The 24924-nt window shown below is 37.7% G+C and overlaps 2 protein-coding genes across 9 annotated transcripts in view; one reads left to right on the top strand and one right to left on the bottom strand.

The window, feature by feature from the left end:
* nf1a (neurofibromin 1a) overlaps positions 1-24924 on the top strand; it is an 88828-nt gene that overhangs the window by 48747 nt on the left and 15157 nt on the right. For all 8 annotated transcript variants that reach the window (XR_002649582.2, XM_022666986.2, XM_022666922.2 and 5 more), the window contains 14 exons: positions 11054-11486; positions 11592-11932; positions 12693-12895; positions 12987-13180; positions 13331-13471; positions 16809-17088; positions 20256-20470; positions 20608-20669; positions 20815-20956; positions 22136-22237; positions 22441-22581; positions 22724-22850; positions 24415-24546; positions 24650-24785. Coding sequence is in view for 7 of the 8 variants with exons in the window: in XM_022666986.2 (XP_022522707.1) it covers positions 11054-11486; positions 11592-11932; positions 12693-12895; positions 12987-13180; positions 13331-13471; positions 16809-17088; positions 20256-20470; positions 20608-20669; positions 20815-20956; positions 22136-22237; positions 22441-22581; positions 22724-22850; positions 24415-24546; positions 24650-24785 (2649 nt within the window). In the remaining variant the exon portion in view is untranslated. The remainder of the gene's footprint in view (positions 1-11053; positions 11487-11591; positions 11933-12692; positions 12896-12986; positions 13181-13330; positions 13472-16808; positions 17089-20255; positions 20471-20607; positions 20670-20814; positions 20957-22135; positions 22238-22440; positions 22582-22723; positions 22851-24414; positions 24547-24649; positions 24786-24924) is intronic.
* Positions 1474-5874, bottom strand: LOC103022924 (mucin-17). The gene is made up of 2 exons (XM_007236860.4): positions 5690-5874; positions 1474-5183 (listed from the first exon to the last, which is right to left on the bottom strand). Exon 2 carries the CDS (start codon positions 5146-5148, stop codon positions 2704-2706), a length of 2445 nt encoding a protein of 814 aa, XP_007236922.3. The 5' UTR covers positions 5149-5183; positions 5690-5874; the 3' UTR covers positions 1474-2703.

Below are 24924 nucleotides of genomic sequence, written 5' to 3'. Positions count from 1 at the left end.
GAACAGCACTTACAATAAACCTGCATGTTTTTACACATTTACTGTTTACGGACAGCATATTTTCTGTTTGCGTTATTAAACTGTGATTAGCTTCCCATCATCACAGTTTTCATGTTGTAGGTCAGCTGTTGGCAAGTTTACAGTCACATATAATCTTTAAACAGTTAAGATTGGTTTAGTTTAGCTGCCACACAGCAGGAACTCCAGAGGTTATCTTAGGCTCTGGTTACGGTAACCACAGAGTTTGTTTTCGTTCAAGTGAAACATCCAAAAAAAACTCGTCTTGTGCTGCGTTTCCTATTCAACTGTGGCATTTCCTATTTTTGCTCTGCGCCATATGGGCACATGCACTGTAAGCAGAACTTAAAAGTGCATGAAAAAGAAGACGTGTCACAAGTAATACTCGAATGATCGTTTCATGATGTAGATTTTTCAAGTAAATCCAAAATGGCAGTTACTTATCTAGTGTATTTTACTTTGGGAATGCCTAAATGTTTCAGAAGTGATTTAAATATGTTTTTAAAATAATTAATATACAAAAATCATATTATGTTACACTAGCTATTGCTACAGAGATAATAGAGAATATTATTTTATACAATTATATTTTTATTATTTTACCTTGCTTGGATCTGCAGGGAAGAGCAGAGCACAACACCACACTTTTTGTGAAGCAAGGTTTTTTATTTATATTATTTATACCTAATATTTAGTACCAGTGGAAACTTCCAGCACCTACACATTATCAAATCAGTCCTGCATAGATGGAATTTCATGGAAATTCATTGCAACAATCACTAAGAAGCTTAGCGCATCAATCGAAATGCCCTTAATGTATGTTTCACACTATAGGGCGCACTTAAAATTCCTTAAAATTTCCCCAAAATCGTCAGTGCGCCTTTTAATATATGTATGAATTTTAACAGTCAGGTTGTAAGGAGCAGTAAAGCCACTCTGCTAAATTGCAATGTTTTATATAGAAGTTTCAGTTTGGGGCTGGAGTAGCATAAGCATTACAGTCTCTTAAAATCTGCCTTATAATCCAGTGTGCCTTATGTATGAAAATAGACCAAAATTTAGACATTCTTTAACAGTGCGCCTTATAATACACTGAGCCTTACAGTACGAAAAATATGGTATTTTAATGTAGTTTTATGCAATAAATGACCTTTCCAACTAGTCCTGGATGATTTGACTTCAAATCAATAAAACACTTGATTGAGCATGTGTGATGGTATGTTCTTAAAGTGAATTTTTTTGAAAAAAGCGCTATATAAATAAAATATTTAAATAAACTAAATTAAGGGAACAGTACATAAAAATTGATTTGTAGAAAGCTTTTTCAAAATCAAGGTTCTGAATGTCAGTTTGGATTAATTTGTGGTCATTTTTGATAACCTTTTAAACTGCCCATCCCAATTTTAACATAAATTAATTAATATCTGCATCAGAAGAGGCTGAGTATAGACTGTATACAGTATGTCAAAATTTATTTAAACCACACAGTACTAGTACAGTCAAATATCAGCACAAATAAATGTAAACATGTAAATAAAATGCATATAAAATTAATACAGTTTATGTACATGAACACTTCAGAACAGTGAGCCTTCTTGAATTTGGCATTTACATTCTGTTCTACATTAACTTTGTCCATTTCATGTTAAAGTACACACCGGCGAATTAAACGTCCCTGTTTTCTCGTTGACTGACTTGTGTCGGTGGGGACACACTTCCAGAACCGGTGCTCTGGCTGGGCTGTCTGGATCATGAATCACAGGTTGTTTGCTGCTCTGAAAAGCAATCAGATGCTGAAGCTTGTGGCACTGCAGTAACTCACTCAGACCGTTTCAGCAGCACTTCACACATACACTCGCTCACTCTCTCACCCTGTCTCTCTCTCATACTCACTCTCACTTGGTTTCTCACCTGCTTTTGCACTCCACACACACCACACACACAGACACACACACACACACACACACACACACACACACACACACACACACACACACACACACACACACACACACACACACACACTAGGTTCTGGGATTTTATGTGCACTGTCAGCTTGAGGATTGCAGGCTTTCCCATTCCATGAGCAGAAGCAGAGAGTGAGAATAAATTGCAACCAGTATAGAGTCTCTCTCTCTCCAATATCAATCTATTCTAGAGTGTGATGCTGCAGTGCAGTAATCTCATTTTTTTTACTGACCAATACATTATAACATAAAACACATACAATCTTAAGTGTCCAAATAAAATTTAGCATGTTTACACACTTTTTTTTTTCTTTTTTTTTTTTTTTTTTTTTTAGCAGTGCACTTAATGTTCTTAAAGGTCTTAGAAGAAATCAATCAGTAAGTGAGAATTTGCCTTAATGAGTTGGAGTCTTTTATTACTCTTAAGCGGAGAAGGATTTTTTTTTTAAAGGAGCTAATTGACAAAGCTGTTGCAGTTTAATCAATATCCCTTAAACACAATAATACAAATCTTTTTTTTAGGTTACACCTGTTTATGCAACAGGCATTTTGTTTTGTGTGAGCATTTACCATTTAGAGTGGAACGTTGCTGGTTTTGCTTGTTGTAAAAGCAGAAGAGTGTCTATAGATTTTTTTTGTTTGTTTGTTTTCTATTTTCATTCTTTCTATTCTGGTTAGTGGTTGCTGGTGAGGAAGTGGGTTTCCCATGTGACCGAGTTTAGGTTTGTGGAGCAGGCGAAGTATTTGCAGGGTTTGTTTGAGGAAGACTAAGATCTACGTCCTCAAATGGTGGTGGAGTCGGCAGGGCAGCACTGGTCTCTGTGGATGGAGATGGAAGTGAAGTGATTTCTTCAGCAGGTGTAGATGTAGGTTGAATAGTCCCGTTGTCAACAGGAGCAGCAGGCTTATCCACTGTCTCAGGAGCACCTGGAGCTAAAGAAACCACATCTGGAGTATTGGCCTCTGTTAGTTTTTGCTCCTGGCTCTTGTCCTGGTCCTGGTCCTGCTCCTGCTCCTCGCCCTGCTGTACTGTTGGCTTCCCATTCTGTGAATTTTCATTTTTGCCAAACGTGCTGTTTACTACCATGTCGTTCATCTGGACGTCTTCCTCTACCAGCAATGAAAGTCGCTGGGAGAGCCTCTGGGGAAGAAATGAATGGAGGGAGATCCTTTTGGTGTCACGTTTGGTTGGAAAGAGCTCCTCATCTCCCTGTTTCGATGAGTTAGGGTGGATGTCACTGTCAAGGAATGGTGAGGGACCGGCCCAGTCAGGATTGTCCAGTTGTCTTTTCTGCATTCTGCGTTTTCTGAACAAAATTACAGCGATTGCTATGAACATTAGAACCAGAGCACTGCCAATTAAAGATGCCACTATAGGACCAGTGTTGTTCTTTTTGGCATTGCTTTGATCCTGAGTTTCTGGAGTTACTGGCAGGATTTTTTTATTGGTTGGTTTCTTGGTTGGTTGAGTGGTGAGGGAGGATGTGGGTGCTGCTGTAGGTGTTTTTCCAACCATGGTCACACTAGTTGTTACTGTTTCATCTGTGACAGGGCCTGTCGAGGGGCCTGATGAGAAGCCTGTTGAGGAGCCTGTTGAGGGCCCTTTGGGTCCTGTGGTGGGTCCTGTAGTTGAACCTTTGGAAGGGCCTGTGGAAGCCATGGAGGTGTTTGGTATGAATGTGACTTTAGTTGTGGAAGTACTGATGGGAAGAACACTGCCACTTGTTTGAGCTTTGCTTGTAACCTCTGAAATGTTTTTACTTAGCTTGGTTGTGTTTGGTATCGCAACTGTTGTGGAAGCAGTAACCCTGGTTTCTCCGTTTTCCTGGGCTTGTGGAGACCCTGCTGTAGTTTGTACTTTTGTTTGGTGGTCAGCTGACACTTTTACAGGCTCATCTGTAACAACCCTTTGAGTGGTGGGTAACTGGGTGGTGGTATTGGTCTGTTGACTGACTACTTTCTCCGTAGAGTTTGAAATGGTCTGCTGAAGGTTACCTGTGATGCTGTTATTGTCCGTGGACTTGTGATGGACTTCTTGTGATGTTTGATGCTCCTTTTCAGCAGTTGTGGCGTTTATCACGTTCAGTTTAGCTGGTGTGGTTGTGGTTTGGTTGTTTTCTGGGGTAAGCAAGCTCCTTTTTGTATGTTGTCTCAAGGTGGACAAGGAGGAAGAATGTGAAGGTGATTTGCTTTTGCCCGTGGTGATTTGTATCTCACTAGTTTTGCTTTCTGGATGGCTCATACTTGTCATAAGGAGGTTACCCATGATGCTTGTATTCTCCGTGGACTTTTTTACTTCATGTGATGTTTGATGCTCCTCTTCAGCAGTAGTGGTGTTTATCACATTCTGTTTGGCTGGTGTACTTGTGGTTTGCTTGTTTTCTGAGGTGACCAAGCTCCTTTTTGTATGTCGTCTCGAGGTGATCAATGAGGATGCATTTGAAGGTGATTTGCTTTCGCTCATGGTAATTTGCACCTTAGTAGTTTTGAGTTCTGCATGGCTCATACTTGTCATAAGGGCCTGTGAAGTATCTGCGGACTGTTTCGAAGAGGTGACACCGGTTGTGCTATGCTGATTATGATCTCTTGTGGCCAGAATTGTAGATTCTTTATCTGTAGATGGCTCTTGAGATTCAGTAGAGTATTCCAAGCTCCTTTTTGTCTGCACTTTTGAGGTGGCCAAAGAGAAAGTGCTTGAAGGTGACTCATTTTCTTCCCTGGTAGTTTGTATTTCAGTGTTTTTGTGCTCTGAATGACTTGTATCGGTTAGGTTCTGCTTGGTTGGAAAGTGTGTTGGCTTTTTTGAAGATGAATCACCATGTTGAGGTCTCAGTTCTGTGGTGGGCTGATCACTTCTGAGCAATATGGTGGGTCCTCCATTTTTTGAGGAAAACCTTTGACTTTCAGCAGACTGTCCATGCTGACTGGGGGTACTTGGGCTGAGGAAGGTAGCATCGTTAAGTTCACCATGTTCAGGTCTCAATTCTTTGGTAGGATCATCACTTGTGATCAATGTGGTGGGTCCTTCACTTCTTGAGGTAGACATGTGACTTTCAGCAGATCCTCCATGCTGACTGGGGGTACTTGGGCTGAGGGACGTAGCAGCGTTAAGTTCCCAAAGAAGTAGCAGAACTAAGAAACATGTGGTGAGAATGGTTCGCATGATGTGCTCCTCTTGATAGATGGTGCCTCCTGAAACTGAACGACGACAAATGTAGAGACACTTAGTCTTTTTAAATGAAGAACATTGAAGTTGCAGAAGCTGTAGACAGATTGTGAAATGTTCCCCATTTGAGCTTAGCTAATAACAGACAAGTAAAGTGTTCCTTTTCTGTGTGACACTCTGAAGGAGTAATAATCACCAACCATAGAGATTATATTGTCGTTTTTATTATTATTAGAATAAGTAGAATGTAGAAATAAAATGTCAAGTTCTTCGTATTCTGTTGTGCTTTTAAAAAATGACCATTAACTAGATTACACATAAAATAATCACAAAATACACACACATGAGTATTAGACAAAAAATCAAAGTGTTATATGACTAACATTTAACCTGATAAGGCAAAGCAGAGGCTATGATACATTTTTAGACAGATAATACTTGAAATATAACAATTTCTCCAATTCTCCAAGCACATTATCAGTGTGTTTTGCTGTTTTATAATACAATTCCTCAAAAAAAAAAACATATTTTTACTCACCAGTTTTCGAAAAGTGATCTAATGAAGTCCAGACATACTTCTGTCCTGTAGATTTACTCTAAATATGTGTTTTGTTTAGACCTTCTACATTAGTCTGATGCCGAACCCCCCTTAAAACACTGTGTGAGAGGGAGAGAGGCATTGAGCTGGTTGAATACGGAACTTGCGCATGTTTCTCTGACAGGAAACGAGAGCTGTGAAACCGCTGTGTTCTCTCTTCAGCTAATGAGCAATTTATTCTGTCTTAAGTCACCATCCCTACAAGCAGAACGGTTGTGAATGATGAAAATAATCAGGTTTAGGAAGATGTTGCTTACCATAACTTAATTACCACATCTTCCTCATTGTGAGCTTACTAAAGAAAGTGTAGAAATCTTTATTTCCATTTCTTTAAAGTTTTCAGTTTTATCTTTTATGTATTAATACGATAATTGTACTGTATGTGAGCTTCAAGAGATATAACTCTGCTGCATGACCTTGTATGCCACAGTTTTTCTGTTTTTAAGTGTTTCTAATGTGTGTTTTATGTGTGTTGTAGTCAATTTTATAGTTTGTGTGATTGCTTTTTTTAACCATCATCAATCTCCTCGCTGCTTTTGTTGCGCTGGTACTGGTATTGATTCTGATGCCTCTTGATGAGGCTGACAGTGCTGACTCTGACAACACAGAGTTGTATGAAGAACAGAATATACAGCATATCAGAATTACTCACTCCAGAGAGTTTTTACTATCTGTACAGAATATTAAAAGTTGCTGGAAGTCTGAGTGCAGTGTAACAAAAATAAGAAGAGCCCTTGTATTACTTTTTTTGTTTTGTAGGTTTATAGTAATTAGATTGTTGATTTAAAGGTGTTTTTGTAATGAAAAAATCCTTCATTTCTTTGTTTGTTTGTTGTTTGTGAATCCCCAAAAACACTATAATGTAAAACTTAGTGGTACGTGTTTCTCAATTTGGCGTATACTCTTATTTACACTGACTTTAATGATTTAATCATCAACATTTTTTAAAAGCAAAAAGTGCTAAAAATCTTACTCAAGAATCTTCACTTAGAGTTTGGTGATTTAACTGAAAACTCAGAAATGGCAATATGTGATGTGATATAAGGAAAACCTAAAAGTTTACTGGTAAATTATTAGTGGTACATTTTTTTAAAACATAAGACACTTTCACTGTTTGTTACATTTTATTCTCCAAAAAACAGGATTTAGCGGTATTGATTATTTGAAAATAGGGATTATAAAGTTTAATTTAAATGCTAACCAAACCATTTCCACATAAATGCCCATGCAAATTCCTTTCGAATCAAATCACACACCACTGTTAACCACTAAGTTAGGTTTAATAGTATGAATAACTATTACATTTTTTTCATGTTTTCTCAGGTAGAAATTTGAACTGTACTGATGTAAGCTGTTATTCTACTTAATAAACCTTGTAACCTCTAAGGTAAATTGTAATATAGAATTGTTGACTTCTTAAAAAATAGGCTATTCATTTTCTACTCTGCTCATTTAAATCTAGAAATTAAAAAATCTGCATGTCTGTGTTATTGGATATGGTTTGTGTGTATGCTATATAAACAAACATGCTCATTCAGTGCTGTTCTGAAATCAACAAGAAGTTTTTGTTTTGATTAACTGTCCAGTGCAGATTTTCTTCTAGATATTTGAGCATTGCTGTAAGGATTTGGTTGAAATAAGTGACAAGGGCATTTAGTAAGATCAAGACGTTAATGATCAGCTGACCTCATCTTACATGTAACTCCCTGACTCCTCCCTAAAGTGTCTATTCTATTGGCAATACTGCACATGGGTCAGCAGGGGGTGCAATAGAAATTAGCTAAGTGCATTCATCAGAAGGAGTGTTTTCTCAAACCTTTGTACAGATGTATATATGTATGTATGTATAGTGTATGTATGTAGCTTAAATATTGTAAGTACTACCACACAGTTTAGGAAAGCCAATGAGTCCCCTTTAAATAAACTAAAATAAATACAAATACATATCATAGGATAAGAACTATTATTGTGACTCATCAATTTTGGCATGTCCGTGTATAATCAGAAAGCTTCTTACACGTAAGACTTGAGTGTTAAATGAAACACAACAGAAAGATACAATAAAAATACAGTACAGTGGGTTATAATTAGTCTTTAGCTTTATTTGTAATTTGATGGTATACAAAGACAGAGTTTTTGACAAAGAATATTATTTGAGAACAATGCAAATTTACAGTACACAGTAGTACATATTGACATGCACAGAAGACTTTAGGGTGGACTTTGAAACTTTTGTGTCTGGAGGTTTTAACATTAAAAAGTGGTTTCAGGTAATTGGCCACTTTTACCATAATTTTAAAGAGTTTTGTTTGTTTATATATTTGACTATCTAGGTAATTTTGTATTTGTATTTGGAAGAGAAAAGGGCTGAATATGAGATAATGAATAATTTGTGACAAATTCCAATTTGACATTTGAAATTAAGTCTACTAGGTTGATGTCTACATTTTCTTTATGGTGATTTTTTCCCTACTCCCTTATGGCATGGTGTTGCCCTCAGGCAACAAACCACTTTTTGTTTATAACAGCAATCTTTTCATTTTTGGAATAATTTTTGTTGGTTACTAAATATCACAAAATTTCACTTTTTTTGTGTTTTGTTTTGTATTTTTCTTTTCTTGCCTCTTGGCAACATTACGCAGTTAGACCACTTTTCTATGCTACAGCAGTGGTTTAATTGTGCCTCATCATTTCAGTATCCCCAATTTTATATAAGCTTTAATAATTTATGGTTAGTCATGTGTTTACAAAATATTGTAATAGGAATATAATAGGATATACACTTGTTACATGTAAAGAAGTATAAGTAACACCAACATTGTATTTTTTAAACAATCCAGTAATGCATGAGTTTTTTAAACAGACTAATACTATAGTATTTTAGCTCAGTTAATATAACAGTAATTTAACATAATATAAAAACACCATTACAGATATTGTATCTAAAGTAAAATCGTCCTGTTCTAATTTCGTATCAAATGCAATGCTAATTAAAAAAAAGGGGGGGGATAAAAATCCTACAGTTTGTACCTATTTGTAAGGCCTGGATCTTTGACCTGCTGCCTCTAGTCTAAGCTCACACCATCAGAGGCATGTTCTCCAGCTCCTTAGGATCTATGCAGGAATCTCTGGAGGTAGAGGTCTGCATTGTGACCTGGGCATTCTCTGTACCCATGTTAGTGGTGGGGCAGTGGTGTACGATAGGGTCCTCCACTTCTTCAGGCAACTCGTCATCCTCCGCGTCGGTCCTGACTTCCTCTAATAGAAGGTTTGTCTCGCATGGTCCTACAATGCCTCCTTCGATAGTTTCAGTGCCCCAGTAGCCAGTTCCGCTCACCAGGTCCACATTACTGCGGGTTGGGCGTCGGGACTGGCACTGCCGCTTCAGGGCAACAACTTTACAGGCCAGAACCATGGTCGATATCAGCAGAATGATGATGAGACCCATAGAAGATAGAGCCACTATGAACGCCAGTTGAGGGTCAATTAAGCATACTGGTGTGCTGCCGTTTGTAGGAGATACACTGACTGGAATTTCAGTCAGGTTCTCGATATCATCTGTGAAATGTGTGCTGCTCTGTTGAAAACCTGTTGTAAAGCTTGTGGTGGACTCCATGCCTGTTTCAATGTGGAGAAACAAGAAACAAATTAGTGTAGGCTAGTGATTTTATTTACGTGTTTTAGTTTGGTGGATAAAAATAAGGTAAACCATGTAGATATCCACGTAGATCTTAATACATGCATAAGACAAAAATCTCTAAAAACATCTTCACCTGACCAGTAACAAATATACACAGAACAATTTAACACAGTTAACACACATGCTAGTATTATATAACAATATATACTGTATGTTGAATATTTACCTTCGTCAAGCTTTTTTCAGTGGATCTTGAAAGGTGTGCTGAGTGTGATGAACAGCTTAAGAACAGAGCAAGTGAAGCAACAGACTGAGATGTAAAACAGTCACTTCCTGTCCATCGCTGTCTCGATTTATTTGGGGGTCCTTGAATTTAGAAACGTGTCACTTGCAGCTGTGAAAGAACAAACACCAGGTATAAATAACTGAACAAAAGCCTGTGTACCACAACTGTACAGTGAATAACTGTGCTCTTGTCCTATTTAAACTTTCTGAGTTGGTAGACATTAAAGAACCATATATAAAGCAATTTTAACGTGCAAAGTTGTAGCACTCGTATATACTGTACGAATTGTGTCCATGCTTATTTTATTTGGTCCTGTTTACACCTAGTTACTTTGTGTATTTTGAATAGCATCAGAATTAAACTTGGATGAGACAAAACAGCATACAAAAGGTGTAAATACACTCAAGACACATTTAAAGTGGATACATATCTAATTATTTAAACTGCTGGGTGTCTCAAGTGTCATTTTGAACCTCTCCAAGTATCATTTTGGGCCTCACGAAGTGATAATTTCGTTAGCTTCAAGTGTCCTTTTGGACAGGATGTCATTTTGGACATCTAGGGCATCTCATGTTTGGTATATCTGAGTATCATTTTGGGCATCCCAAATTGTCAGTGTCAGTTTCATTATCTCCAAGTGTCTGTTTGGGTATCGCATTTTTGGTATCTCTGAGTATCTTTTAAGCATCTCAAAACATAATTTCGGACATCTCCGGGCATCGTAAGTGTCACTTTATACCATTCCATGTGTCCTTTTGGATATCTCCATTTTGGAGTGCCAATTTCAGTATCCTCAAGTGTCCGTTTGGCCTTCTCATTTTTTATATCACTGAGTGTGCTTTTGGGCATCTCAAAAAGTCATTTTGGATATCTCCAATTGTCTTTTTGGGCATCTCCAAGCGTCTTAAGTGTCATTTTTGGTATCTCCAAGTGTCCATTTGGATTTTTCAAGCATTTTAAGTGTCTTTTTGGTACCTCAAATGTAATGTTGAACCTTTCCAAGTGTCCTTTTGGGCATTTTTTATGTGTTTAATTTCAGCATCTCCAGGTGTCCTATTGGTCAAGATGTCACTTTGGACATCTCCAAATGTCCTTTTGGACTTAGCTTCACTGTAGCTTCAAAAGGCATTTGACCGTAATTGATGCACAATGAGCAAAACTGCTTATTATGTCCCACACAGAAATCAGGTTTGATTTTGATTCACTGGAGATTTAAATGGATGGAATTAAATTCCAGTTGTAAATGCATGTGGGTAAAATCTAATCAGGATCCAGAATGGAGTCACAAAAAGTGAGCAGGTGTAAATAGGATCTTTGACTAGTAATTTTCTTGTAGGACAAATTCAAAAGTTCAAAATTTACTTTTGGTTTCTTACAGGTTTAAAACGGGACAAATCAATGGTGACCTCCTGATCTACCATGTGCTGCTCACCCTGAAGCCATACTATGCCAAACACTACGAGATAGTAGTGGACCTGACTCATGTGGGCCCAAGCAACCGCTTCAAGACAGACTTTCTCTCCAAATGGTTTGTTGTCTTTCCAAATTTTGCTTATGAGAACGTGGCTGCAGTCTTCATCTACAACTGCAACACCTGGGTGCGGGAATACACCAAATACCATGAGCGGCTGCTGACCGGTCTCAAAGGGAGTAAGAAGCTGCTGTTCATTGATTCTCCTGCACGACTCGCCGAACACGTGGAACCTGACCAGCAGAAGCTTCCTGCTGCCACCTTGGCTCTGGAAGAAGACCTTAAAGTTTTTCATAATGCCCTTAAGCTGGCTCATAAGGACACTAAAGTGTCTATTAAGGTACATGTTTCTGAAAGCTTTATGAAACACTACTTTTTTTTAAAGCATTATTGTTTGAAATCTCTTTCCAACTTCCAACTGTTCTCTCTTTTCTTTTTCATTCAGGTGGGCTCCACCGCGGTGCAGGTGACTTCAGCAGAGCGTACCCGTGTTCTAGGCCAGTCAGTCTTCCTCAATGACATCTACTATGCTTCAGAGATAGAGGAGATCTGCCTGGTGGATGAGAACCAGTTCACTTTGACCATTGCCAATCAAGGCACCCCCCTCACCTTCATGCACCAGGAATGTGATGCCATTGTTCAGTCCATCATCCACATTCGCACACGCTGGGAGCTCTCGCAACCTGACTCCATTCCTCAGCACACCAAGATCAGGCCTAAAGATGTTCCTGGCACCTTGCTTAACATTGCCCTTCTCAACCTGGGCAGTTCCGACCCCAGTCTGAGGTAAGAACAGTGATTTTTTTTTTTGTTATGAATGTTTTTGGCATGATTTGCTTTGGATTTTTTGTGCCCTGTAGTCTAACTGTTCGGACAGTCATAGATGAGAGCGCCAATGCATCTCCCAGTTCTTATTGTAACAATGGGCCTTCTATTAGAAAGCTTCTGTTTTTGTTGTTTTGGGCTGATTAGAAATGCTAATAGTGGCCTTGTGTGTCTGTAGTTTAGCTGGCAGGCACTTGAACCTCTTGTCCTCAGTGCAATAAAAAATACACATTTGAGAGCCAAGGATCTGTTGCATTTTGTGCTTTATTGCTTTTGATAAATCTTTTCCATTACTTTTGGAATCATTAAAACTGCACTTCTAAAAAAACTGTCAACAAACATATAATATACTGCTATAAAAAAAATAAGAGACCACTTATAAATGATGAGTTTCTTTGATTTTACCAAATTAAAAAAACTCTGGAATATAATCAAGAGGAAGATTAATGATCACAAGCCATCAAACTGAATCTGAACTGCTTAAATTCTTGCAGCAGGAGTGGCATAAAGTTATCCAAAAGCAGTGTGTAAGACTGGTGGAGGAAGAAATGTTGTCCGTAGTTTATAGAATAAAACAAAAATGTTCATTTTACTCAAACATATACCTATAAATAGCAAAATCAGAGAAACTGATTCAGAAACTGAAGTGATCTCTTATTTTTTCCAGAGCTGTATATGTTAGCTATATTATTTTCATATATTTATTTTCTGCCGTCACCAGGTCTGCAGCATACAACCTCCTGTGTGCCTTAACCTGTACCTTCAACCTCAAGATTGAAGGGCAGCTCCTGGAGACATCTGGCTTGTGCATTCCAGCCAACAACACGCTTTTCATTGTGTCTATCAGTAAGACATTAGCAGCCAATGAACCCCATCTCACCTTGGAGTTCCTGGAAGAGTGCATCTCTGGATTCAGCAAGTCAAGTCAGTGTCATACATGCAAATGTCGAAAAAGGAAATATTGAGATTGAAATGTATCTTTTTCCTGATTGTGCGAATCTGCTTATCTCCACAGGTATTGAACTGAAGCACCTGTGCCTAGAGTACATGACTCCATGGTTGCGGAACCTGGTGCGCTTCTGTAAGCACAATGACGACGCCAAGCGTCAGCGAGTCACTGCCATACTGGACAAGCTCATCACCATGACCATCAATGAGAAGCAAATGTACCCCTCAATTCAGGCTAAGATATGGGGCAGCCTGGGACAGGTATGATTAGTAAACCAAAAGTTTAACATTGAACTCAGTGTCCTGTTTCTATCATACTGCTGCGTTTATTTTTAAAAAAGTACTGAGAGGATTTTGGTCTTATGTACTTTTGACCTTGCTCCTTAACTTAATTCTATCTTCTATCTTTAGATATCAGACCTGCTCGATGTGGTGTTGGATAGTTTCATTAAGACCAGTGCTACTGGCGGCCTGGGATCCATCAAAGCTGAAGTAATGGCTGACACAGCTGTGGCTCTGGCTTCGGGAAATGTCAAACTGGTCTCCAGCAAAGTAAGTCCTCTGCTGCTGAACTGATATGATGTGATGTGTCTAAACTCAGTGACAGGTAACTGCTATCTCTTCACATATAGGCGCAGAGCATGCAGTACAGTTGCTATAATGGTTTTAGGCACCTGAGCTCATTGTTTAAACCCATTTGTCTTGACAGTAAAAGTGTTTACTTGTTAACACCATATATCAGTTTTTAATTCAGAAACAAAGTATTTAAAATAAGTAAACCTATTGTAAAAGTGTGTTTAAAGGAGAAATCCAGTGTGAAATGGATTGTGTAGTGAATCATGATGAGTACAAACAAGCACTTTTAGCCAATGCTCCCAAAAGATTTACAATGCTAGTGATGGGGGCATAGAGTTGCGTATACAAGGAAATTTATATTTTTAAATCAATAACAATTTCAAAGAAGATCCACACTTCATTGGTAGAATTTTAAGAGCCCTGACAATAAAAACGAGGCACTAAGAGCTTTGAAAGTGCACAGATAGTTTACAAAAAACACTGTTAATGCACACAAAACCTTCAGGTACCCCTAGTGTAAAATAAATGCAAGTTTTCATGTGATCATCATCAGCTGTAGTTTAATTCATGCTCATCAGTCAACTTGGACTTACACTGAGCTTGTTAATAGTTTAAAAATTGCCATGGGCTAGGCTATGCCCCTATCACTAGCATTGTAAGCCTGTTGGGAACATCATCTGAAAGCGCTGTTTTTCAGAATGCCGAAAACTGAGGTAGGATATTTAACAAAAACTTGTACTCCTTATCATGTTTTACTACACCCCAAGTCCATTTTACACCAGATGTTTACTTTAATATTTCTCCTAAGTGTCCCCTCTGCCAGCACATGGATTTAATCCACACATGAAATACCCTTAGCATTACCTTTGCTATAATATTACTGTGCACTAATTAGCTAAACCACACAAAAACTACAAATAATAATTCCATCCTTATAGAGGTGTTTAGCAATGATTAAGCCAAACATTTAATCATATAAAACCACTTGTTAGTGTTTAAAATTATTTTACACTAGTATTAGTATTCACTTGTGCAGTATGTAGTACATAAGTAAAGCTGATTTGTCTCAACATTAATTGTAACTGATCCCAGACATACTTAAACAGATGTATCAATCGCTCGTACTTTCAGTATGAAATCCTTACTTAATGGCACCCATCAGATTAAATCTACTTTGAAAATGTTTCTCTGACCTAAAATATGTATTCAATTAACTGTACATTTACATTCAGAAGTCCTCACTATGTGAATATTCTGATCTCAGTTTTATTATGATATAAGCATAACAGTCTGAATGCCTGTAATCTTATACAGATAATCTTTACACTCCCTCTCTGAAGTGCAGGTTGACTTACTTTTGTTGCTGCTTGCCTTTTGTGCTCAGAAACCATTTCTCTTCTAGCTTCACTGAACTTATCCGACCTCGTCCTCCTACTCCATTATCTCTAGTGTTTGTACACAAATGCTTGCTCCCGATCCGTACATGAACACACTCAAACACAAACACAATAGTAAGCCAGCCAGCCACTCTCTCCTATTATATGAACAACTGTTAGTCATTACAGTGAATGGACTGCATTGTCAGACGGCTGAGCGTAAGAACGGTGTTTCTGATTTAAAGTCCACTAACCTCAAGTGTCTCGGGCATTGCGGTCTTTAAGCAAAGGAGCAAAGGTGTTGGGATTCGTCTTCTTATCTACTCATCTCCATTTGTCATGTATTTAGCTGTATTTTCAGCTTTATAGCCACACTGAATGGGTGCTGAGCCCTGTTTGACTAGCATGTGCCAGCCACTGCTGATGTCACAACATGCCAGTTTAGGAGCACAAGGGCAGGCATTGTCCAGTCATTGCATCTGCCTTCTCCCCGTCTCACACAGCATTTGGGGTCAAGTACAGCCCCAAACATAACCTTATATTGAAGAGGTGGTACGTCTCCCTACGTATGCAAGTAATGCTTAGGTAAATGACACAGAGGGACAGTGATACATTGTTAAAACAGTTAATAGGCTAACTTAGAGTTGAAGAAATTGACTGAATTTAGAGAGCAGATCATTCATGGTTTTTCTTATTGTGGGAACGTGACTGTACAAATATTAAGGTTTAAATCCTGATGTGACAAATTACAGCAATTTTATAACTTGTATTTTAACATTTTGTTCTAGAAATCATATCAGACACACTTTATATGAAACTTAATTTAAACAGACCTGTAAAAGCAAAAACAAAATACACTTTTAAAAGAATCTAGTTTTATCTCAAGGACTAACCCAGCACTCCTATATTCTGTAAACAAGGTCAGATTAACAAACGCAGGTTCACACACTGTCCTATAGTGATGCTCTCAGGATGTTCAAGATGTGTCATTTAGGGACATCATAAGTTAATATGAAGTACAGGCTTGCCAGAGTGCTGTACAAACTTTCCACATTTTTTAAATGAAATAAGTAAATATTTTCTTTCACCCGTAAAGTTAAAATTTCTAAGGTATTGTTTTAGACATTTTGTAATTAAAAAGGCACAGTCAGTCAGGTCATAACATAAAATTACAAAACTAACGCAGGACACTCTTTAAATTTATAAACCAATATGAATTTAACATAAAAAGTATCAAGGTAATAAAAGTAGATGCTCTAGATTAAAATGTATGCTTGGCAATATGAAAAGACTTAATTAAATATTATTACATATTTAATTCATGTTAAAATAAACTACTGCAACAAAATGTTAGTATGAAATAACAGGTCCAAGCATTCAGTAGTATTAAAAAAAAATACATATTTTAGAAACATTAACTTAACAAGACGCTGATTTTGTATTAAATAATACTTGAATAAAATAAGAGAAATGTGTTTATAAGTAGAATAACTATTTTTTTTTTTAAAGCCAGTAAAAAAGTATTCAAACTTGTGTTTTTTTGCCTATAACAAAAAAAATTACACATGACTGCTAACTAAACTAGAAATAAAATAAACAGACAGGCATAATATGTACAGATCTGAACATCTCTCTCCAGGCATGCCTCCCTTAAAGCAGGTAGTGCCCAAAAACACACAAGAAAACAAAACAAAAAACTGCTACACGGAACAGAAGCAGCAGACATGCATAGGAAATGATGTAACTGGGCTTATAGCATTAGTGAAAACAGTGATAGCAACAGAATCACTCTTACTGTAAAATATCTTGGATCTTTAACTTTATCGCTAGTAGTAAATGTTAAATGCTCTTTTTGGTAATGTTGGTGTCTGAGTTTATAGCCAGTGTTCTTAGTTGTTGAATTTGCACCCCAGGGCAACAGCATTTTCTTATTACAGGTCATTGGCCGCATGTGCAAGATCATCGATAAGACGTGTCTCTCTCCCACTCCAACACTGGAGCAGCACCTGATGTGGGATGACATCGCTATCTTGGCCCGCTACATGCTCATGCTCTCCTTTAACAACTCTCTGGACGTGGCAGCTCACCTGCCATACCTCTTCCATGTGGTCACCCTGCTTGTGGCTACAGGACCCCTCTCCCTCAGAGCTTCCACCCATGGGCTGGTGATTAACATCATCCACTCACTCTGTACCTGTTCCCAGCTCAATTTCAGTGGTAAGAAATTACACTACATACTGAGTGATATTTCTGTTTTACCAGCCCTGTTACATAATCAACTGATCAGCTAGTATTTGATTGATTTAATTAATATTTTTTAATAATTAGTTGGGGATTAAAATGCGAGAAACTAATTTGGTGTGAGATTTTAAAACACTTTTCAGTAATATACCGTATTTTTCGCACTATAAAGTGCACTTAAAATCCTTTAATTTTCCCAAAAATCATCAGTGCGCCTTTTATTCCAGTGCACCTTATGTCAGATATTAAGGAGCAGTCTAGCCTCTCTGCTGAAGTGAAGCGTTGTATAGGAGTTTCAGTGTAGTTCTCCAGCACCGGGGCTGGGGTAGCATTAGCATTAGCCACTAACCACTATTTCACACCCGTTCAGAAGTGAGTATTATTGGCCTGTAGCCTGCGCCTAATCCTGGCTAGCACTGCTGGAGCAGCTTTAGCATTACCTGCTAACCGCGCTAACTCTTTCCTCGTTCAAGGTGAGTATTTTTGGCTTGTAGCATGTTGCTAATCCGGCTAGCATTGCTGAAGCAGCATTAGCATTACCTGTATACGGTTAGCCGCTAATGCTCTAGCCTCAGTGCTGGAGAAATTTGGGAATCTAAGCTTACTGTAAATAAGCACAACAGTGCTAGTTTAAATTTGTCCTTTATTACTACAGTTTTATTCACTTAGCTTTACTTTACTTAAACTTATGTAGCTACAACGTAGCGTTGAGACCTGCATGAAATAGAAGTTTCTTATTGTATCTCTCAATCTGGTGTGCCTTATATATGAAAATAGACCAATAGACGTTTACTTATAAAACAGAGCTCCTTATAGTGCGATACAGTATTTTGCTATAACTGAAGTCTTCAGTCCACATGGTGCAAGGGAATCAGACACAGCAGTGCTGTTGGAGTTTTTGCTGCTTAGTTTCTCTGATGGGCTGGGAATGGACCACTAATCAGAAATATTTATTAAAAAGTGTCCTGTGAACGCTGATTAACTGGAGGATGACAAACACAAACTGTGCAGAAATAGTTGAGCTTCTGTCTTATGTTCTAATTTATCATCTACAAGGTGGAGTAACTAGATAGGAGTATCTCATAAAGAGGAGGACAGTGAGTGGATACAGTGTTTAAAAACTCCAGCAGCACTGTTGATTTACTGTGTTTGATTTACTTATACACACAGCACAACAGAATGAATGACCCACCACCTGTGGGGTCCTGATCTGTAAGAAACGGGGTAAAATGATAAAGTGTGCAGAGAAACAGATACAGGACTTCAATCTGCAATTAGAGATCTACAAAGCGTCTCTATATGGTCAGTGGAGCTGATAAAATTAATAATGCGTGCAGAAACAAGGTCATAATGTTGTGGTTGTTCAGTTTGTGTATATATAAGTGCTATGTTTAACAAAAAATGGCATCTTTGTTAAAGATTTAAAGGAGTCACTTGGTCTCTGGTAGGTATATAATAAATCAAAGGCTCTTATTTAGAAATGTGTAAAGCACAGCAGTTTTTATTTGCTCTCGTAGGGGAAAATCACTGAATCAGAGCGTGACTAACAGGAGGAAAAACGCCTCTGTATTAGCCCAGTTCTTGTTTAAGGTAGCCTAATGACTGCAATGTATGCAGAAAATGAGATCAAGACAGTGCCATGCATTACTGACTTTATTTTATGTTTATTAAATGGGTTACAGTACATTTGGATGAGCATCTAGAATATACCACCTGGGAATGTTGTATGTGTGGGCAACACAGATTTGAATTTGGAAATATCACCTAACAGTATTTTTATTTCTTATTAATTTAATTTGTTGTTTTATCTAACTTTTTCTTACAACCACAAATCAGAAAAGTTGTGATGTTACCAAAAATGATGATTAAAAAAAAACAGAAATACTTGCATTTGATGTTAATTTTATATTACTGCGAACAGTATGGACCCAAGAAATTTTTTTAATTTGTTTTTATACAACCATTGTTGCATTTCAGACCTGCAACATCAAGATGTTCCAAAAAAATTCTTACATCTTTGTAATGTTGCCATTTCTCCTAACCCTTGCAGATCTGAGTTAGCCGCTAATGCTAATGCTCCAGCCTTAGTGCTGGAGAAATTCAGGAATCTAAGCTTACTGTCAATAAACGGAAGCTCTTTGCTCACCCCAAATAAACAGTTTTCAGGAGAGAAATCTGTGTTGATCAAGTTGATCAGCGCTCATTTGAATTTGTCTCTTTTTATTATAGATTTGTTTACTTATTCTTGCACTTCATGCCTGCAACATGTTCCAAAAAACACCTTTTTGTAATGTTGGCATTTCTCCTAACCCTTGCAGATCTGAGTTTTATTCCAGTGATGGAAAAATATAAAAATACAGTGTTCTGCCTGTAATGCACACAAAAGAAGAATCGAATACCCTAATATGAAGTCCAGTTAAATCCAATTATTAACTAAAATATTTAATTGTTTTTGTCCATAATATTGGAATCCTATGTTTAACATTTTTATTTTATGTTTGATATTGATCTTTTAGCTCACAAACATTCCTACACAGTAAAATAAACATGATTGAAGTGTCTAAATCACATAAAAGCAGCAAAGAAGAGCTCTTATTACTTTGCCTTGTTGGTTTTAGAGTGCTGCCACAATCTAATGCCTAAGGTGCTGTTTTTTTCCAGTGAAGTATGCGCGGCTAAGCTACTGTTCATTAGCTTGTAAACTTATTCATTGGCTGGTTCATGCTATATTCTAATGGAAAACAGTGAGGCTTAATTAGTGTTATGTGCAACACAACATTAAAAAAGGAAATGCGTGATGTTCATTGTAATGTAATGGATGCAGGGCTTAAAAGGGTTAAAACACTTAATTTTGACAGCACAGATTGAAATCGATTGAGTTTTCAGGTGTTTTTTCCTATTTTTTTCCTACATTGTGGTGTTACACTTTTTCTCTGCTAGGGACCGGTTAAGGACTGCAGGCAGGCCGGACATTCTAGTACCCATACCCTTTCCTTTAGCAGCCATGTCTGTAATTTGTGCAGCATGTGGTTTTGCCTGGTTAAACTGTTTTTTTTAAAGACCAGCGTCTGATTTGGGCGTATACATGCCTCAGTTTTGGAACTATCCTTGTAATGTGTGGTCTTTTTCTTGTTCTCTTGTAGAGGAGACTAAACAGGTGCTGCGCCTCAGTCTGACTGAATTCTCCCTGCCCAAGTTCTACCTGCTGTTCGGCATCAGTAAGGTAAAGTCAGCAGCGGTCATCGCTTTCCGCTCCAGCTACAGGGACCGCTCCTTCTCTCCAGGCTCCTATGAGAGAGAGACCTTCGCCTTGTCCTCTTTAGAGACGGTCACTGAAGCCTTGCTGGAGATCATGGAGGTTAGTGTGCATTTTCGCGTGACAGATGTTGCATGAGTGCTTTTGGTGATTTTATCCATATAGGTCACGTTTTACAGAAATTGAACCATGATGGATGATGGATCCCTTTGCTAAAATGCTCAATAATCTGTCCTCAGGCTTGTATGAGGGACATTCCTGGATGCAAGTGGCTGGACCAGTGGACTGAGTTAGCTCAGAAGTGAGTAAATGCCATACAACAGTGATTTCAGTACTAATATTGAAACCCTGATTCCTTTATTAAGGTTTATTGGAGCAATAATTTCACATGTATTTTTGGTGTGAATAATCACCTCTTTAATGATTCTTGTTGTGTTTTTTCTTAGGTTTGCTTTCCAGTATAACCCATCTCTTCAGCCTCGTGCCCTGGTGGTGTTCGGTTGTATCAGTAAGCGTGTGACTCATGGCCAGATCAAGCAGATCATCCGAATCCTGAGCAAGGCCAGTCCTCTTCTCAGCATAGATCGGGTGAGCTGCTCTTACACTTACACTTTGGTCGCGTGTTTCCACGGAGATCCATGTAAACACAACAATGAGTGGAAATGGAGGAGCTACTGAACGTGATGCCTCCTGTTTTTTTGTATTGCAGTCCGGATGGAGGAGTTTTATCACTGAGTAGAAGTGTACAATATTTTTCACAGACGTCCCCTAAAGAAACTAATCCCGTCCGGATAGGGCTTAATGTTATTTTTCAATGGTTACATTTTTTTTTTCTATTTATTGTAATACGTTGTGTACAGTTGAGATAATAGCTTAAACTAACATCACAGCCTGTTGCTACATCCTGTAAATTGTTTTAATTATTTTTCTTGTACTACATTAATGGAAAATATAGTGTCAGTGATTGCTGTTACTATATATTATGCCAGTGATTAAATAAAGAATAAAGTTTTAAATCTAGCATTTAACTAAACGTATTAAGACATCATTTAAGGTAATCTCATTTAAACATTTTAAAGGTTTAACATTTTTTTAGTACAGTTTGTACTTTGTTTTTAAGAAAATATATTTAAAGAGAACATTGAAGTATTAGGAAAAATATTCTCTTTCTCAATATTATGGTTATTTTTTAATCAAGCTTACACACACAAAATGAATGTAGTAGTCATTAGATTAATTGACGAATCGAACATATATTCATTTGGTGCAGCCCTAAATGAAACAGTACAAGTTTTCAATTTAGGAATGCAGCGACTACAAAGCTCCATTAGCAGAGCTCTGTTTTAGTCAATTCAAGCCACTGAATTAGAGCCAAGTTTTCTTATCACTCTGAGTGTGATAAATGGGCTGCAATATGTAGCTTAGGGTGTTTAGTGCTGTCATTCTCTGTGTTTTCATCAACGGAAATACCTTCCAGATTATGCTAAGTCATTATTCTGTCTTTCCTTAGTAAAGCTCAGTCATTTTAAGCGTCTCTGCTCTTTATCTTAGCTTCTGCATCTGTATATCATGGTCCCTGTTTTGGGAGCTGAAGTTTAGACAGCCAGCTTTTTTCCTCTGCAAAGCACATGAGTGTCAGGGAGCCCTATCTGCAGAGTGCAATGTGCTGGAGAGCTGCTGTAGTGCCATTCACTGTGGCTGTGTATCTGTAGCTGCTGCTGCCGCCGAGCTTCACTGGTCAGCCTGATTAATGCTCTTCCTCTGCAGGGGCTGGAGAGCTGCTTAAAGGGACCGGATAATTACAACAGCCAGGTTCTCATTGAGGCCACGGTCATCGCACTGACCAAGTTACAACCCCTCCTCAGCCAGGTACTGTACGGTTATAAACTGAATGGTTACTTAACAGCAACATTTTTTTAAAATTTATTATTATTTGTTTATTTTTGTTATTTTTTTTTTTTTAGGTCTTTTTATTCAGTTATTTTCTAGAATCACCATTAAGCTGAAGAGGTTATTGGTATCTGGCAGAGCACTGTGAATGACTGCAAAGAGTGTGTGTGTGTTGTGTTTAGGACTCTCCCATGCACAAGGCTCTGTTCTGGGTGGCAGTAGCCGTGCTGCAGTTGGACGAGGTGAATCTGTACTCTGCTGGAACTGCACTGCTGGAGCAGAACCTGCACACATTAGACAGCTTACGGGTTTTTAATGACAAGGTATTAATCATGTATACAAGTGCAAAATCCATAATCCATACATAAAGATATACTATGTAGAACTTTTGATGCAAAAATATTATTATCCAAAGTTTCATCAAATTTCAGTGCTTTTAATTTTTTGTCCTATTTTTTTATGCAGAGTCCTGAGGAGGTGTTCATGGAGATTCGGAAGCCTCTAGAATGGGACTGTAAACAAATGGACCATTTTGTGGGGCTCAACTTTAACTCCAACTTCAATTTTGCACTAGTGGGACATTTGCTAAAAGGTAACAGTGGAACAATTAGGGACAGTATCACAGAATCAACAATAGGCAAAATCTGAAGACAGTTAGTGAGGGATTTCTGATCAGTCAGGTTGTTAGGGATGAACTGGTAGTATTTTTAGGTGTGATGTTGAACGTTTAAACAGCTCTGTTATAGTGCTTATAATCCCTCATCCCCCCTTTTTCTCCTTTTTATTGCTTTTATAAATGACATTATGGTCAATAAATGTTGGCTTTTTTAGGGTTTGGTTTTTTTTGTTGGTTACAGAAAGCATGGACGGAATCACAGAATTGAGCAATGAATTTAGATATAAACACGGAAATGCACAGAATTCGAAAATCTAAAAATAAATGACCAGCAGTGACCGGCACATCAGCCCGGTGCATGTCTTGTAATACTTTACCTTGCAATTAATGCAATTAATTAAGCTAAATTGATCACAGAGCATGTAATTAGTTAGGTTATTTTAATCACCTGACAGCACTATTTAAAAAAAAAACGTAAAAATCTAAAATCTGGCAAATAAAATAGATCTGGTTAAAATTAAGAGACCATTTCATTAACAGACAACATTTCTCCCAAATACTAAATAAAATATTGTAATTTAGAGCATTTATTTGCAGAAAATGAGGAGAAATTACTGAAATAAAAAAAAAAGATGCAGAGCTTTCAGACCTCGAATAATGCAAAGAAAACAAGTTCATATTCATAACGCAAGTTTTAAGAGTTCAAAAATGTATATTTGGTGGAATAACCCGGGGTTTTATTCATAGTTCTCATTCATTTTGGCATGTTCCCCTCCACCAGTTTTACACCACTTCTACACTGCTTTTAAATAATTGTATGCTATTCCTGGTGCTAAAATTCAAGCAGTTCAGCTTGGTTTGATGGCTTGTGATCATCCATCTTCCTCTTGATTATATTCCAGAGGCTTTCAATTTGGTAAAATCAGAGAAACTCATCATTTTTAAGTGGTCTCTTCTTTTTTCCAGCACTGTATATAAAAACAGAAAAAAATGGATTTCAAAAGCTCCTCCTTTTTAATGCAAATTCATTTCTATTAACTGACCTAATTCAGCAGAGGTCCAGGAATTGTCTGCTGGCAGTCTGACAGTTGGTGTGTATAGAGATCAGTCAGTATATAATAGAGTATGTAATTGAGGTTAATCAGTATTACTAGTTATAAATACATCATGAAGAACTAAAGAACACTCCACACAACTAAGAGAAAAGGCTATTGAAGAGTATAAATCAGGGGATGGACAAAAGCATCCACTGAAAATCCTCTCGAGTTCAGTTAAATCCATCACAGATCCAGCATCTTTGACTATTCTCAATAATCAATATTAGATTTAATCTGATGCCAACATTATTTGTACATTTTTACTAAAAATGATATTGATCATGATTCAATTTATAAAATCATTTAAAGGGCACACATTCAAGGGGGGTGGATACTTTTTATAGGCACTGTAAAAGACAACAAGGACCCAAATATATCAAAACAAAGTTTTGCCTCCTGCATTTAACATGCTTTCCTCTTCTCTGCCATTTTTTCTCCTGAAGGTTACAGACACCCATCCTCTGCCACAGTGGCAAGGACAGTCCGTATCCTCCACACTCTTCTAGGCCTTGTGGGAAAACATCGCAACTGTGATAAATTCGAGGTGAACACACAGAGTGTGGCCTACCTGGCAGGTGAGTAAAAATTAACATAGCTCACATACAACTCCACAGAGGGTTTCGATTCTTGTTTTATATTTGTCATATAATGTGCGTGTGTGTGCATTTGTCTTTACAGCTCTGCTCACAGTCTCAGAGGAGGTGCGCAGCCGCTGCAGTCTCAAACACAGGAAGTCTTTGCTGCTCTCAGATGTTACTATGGAGAATTTCCCTGTGGACACATACTCAGTGTATCACCCTGAGCCTGGCTGCAGGTAAGCGAGGGGAGGGGGTTAAAAACAGCAGTGGGGAAAGAATTAAAGAGACCTTTTTGTGCTTTTGAGTGTTTTAAATGGGCTCAGGAAATATGTATTAAAAAAAAAGAAATCTTGTGATATGAAAATGAGAAATTCA

Source organism: Astyanax mexicanus, chromosome 18, assembly GCF_023375975.1.
Source record: "Astyanax mexicanus isolate ESR-SI-001 chromosome 18, AstMex3_surface, whole genome shotgun sequence".
Classification (NCBI taxonomy): Eukaryota; Metazoa; Chordata; class Actinopteri; order Characiformes; family Acestrorhamphidae; genus Astyanax; species Astyanax mexicanus.
This window is presented reverse-complemented; position numbering and strand designations above follow the sequence as displayed.

Excerpts from the sequence above, each read along its gene's own strand:
- LOC103022924 (XM_007236860.4), bottom strand. The coding sequence starts at position 5,148 with ATGCGAACCATTCTCACCACATGTTTCTTAGTTCTGCTACTTCTTTGG.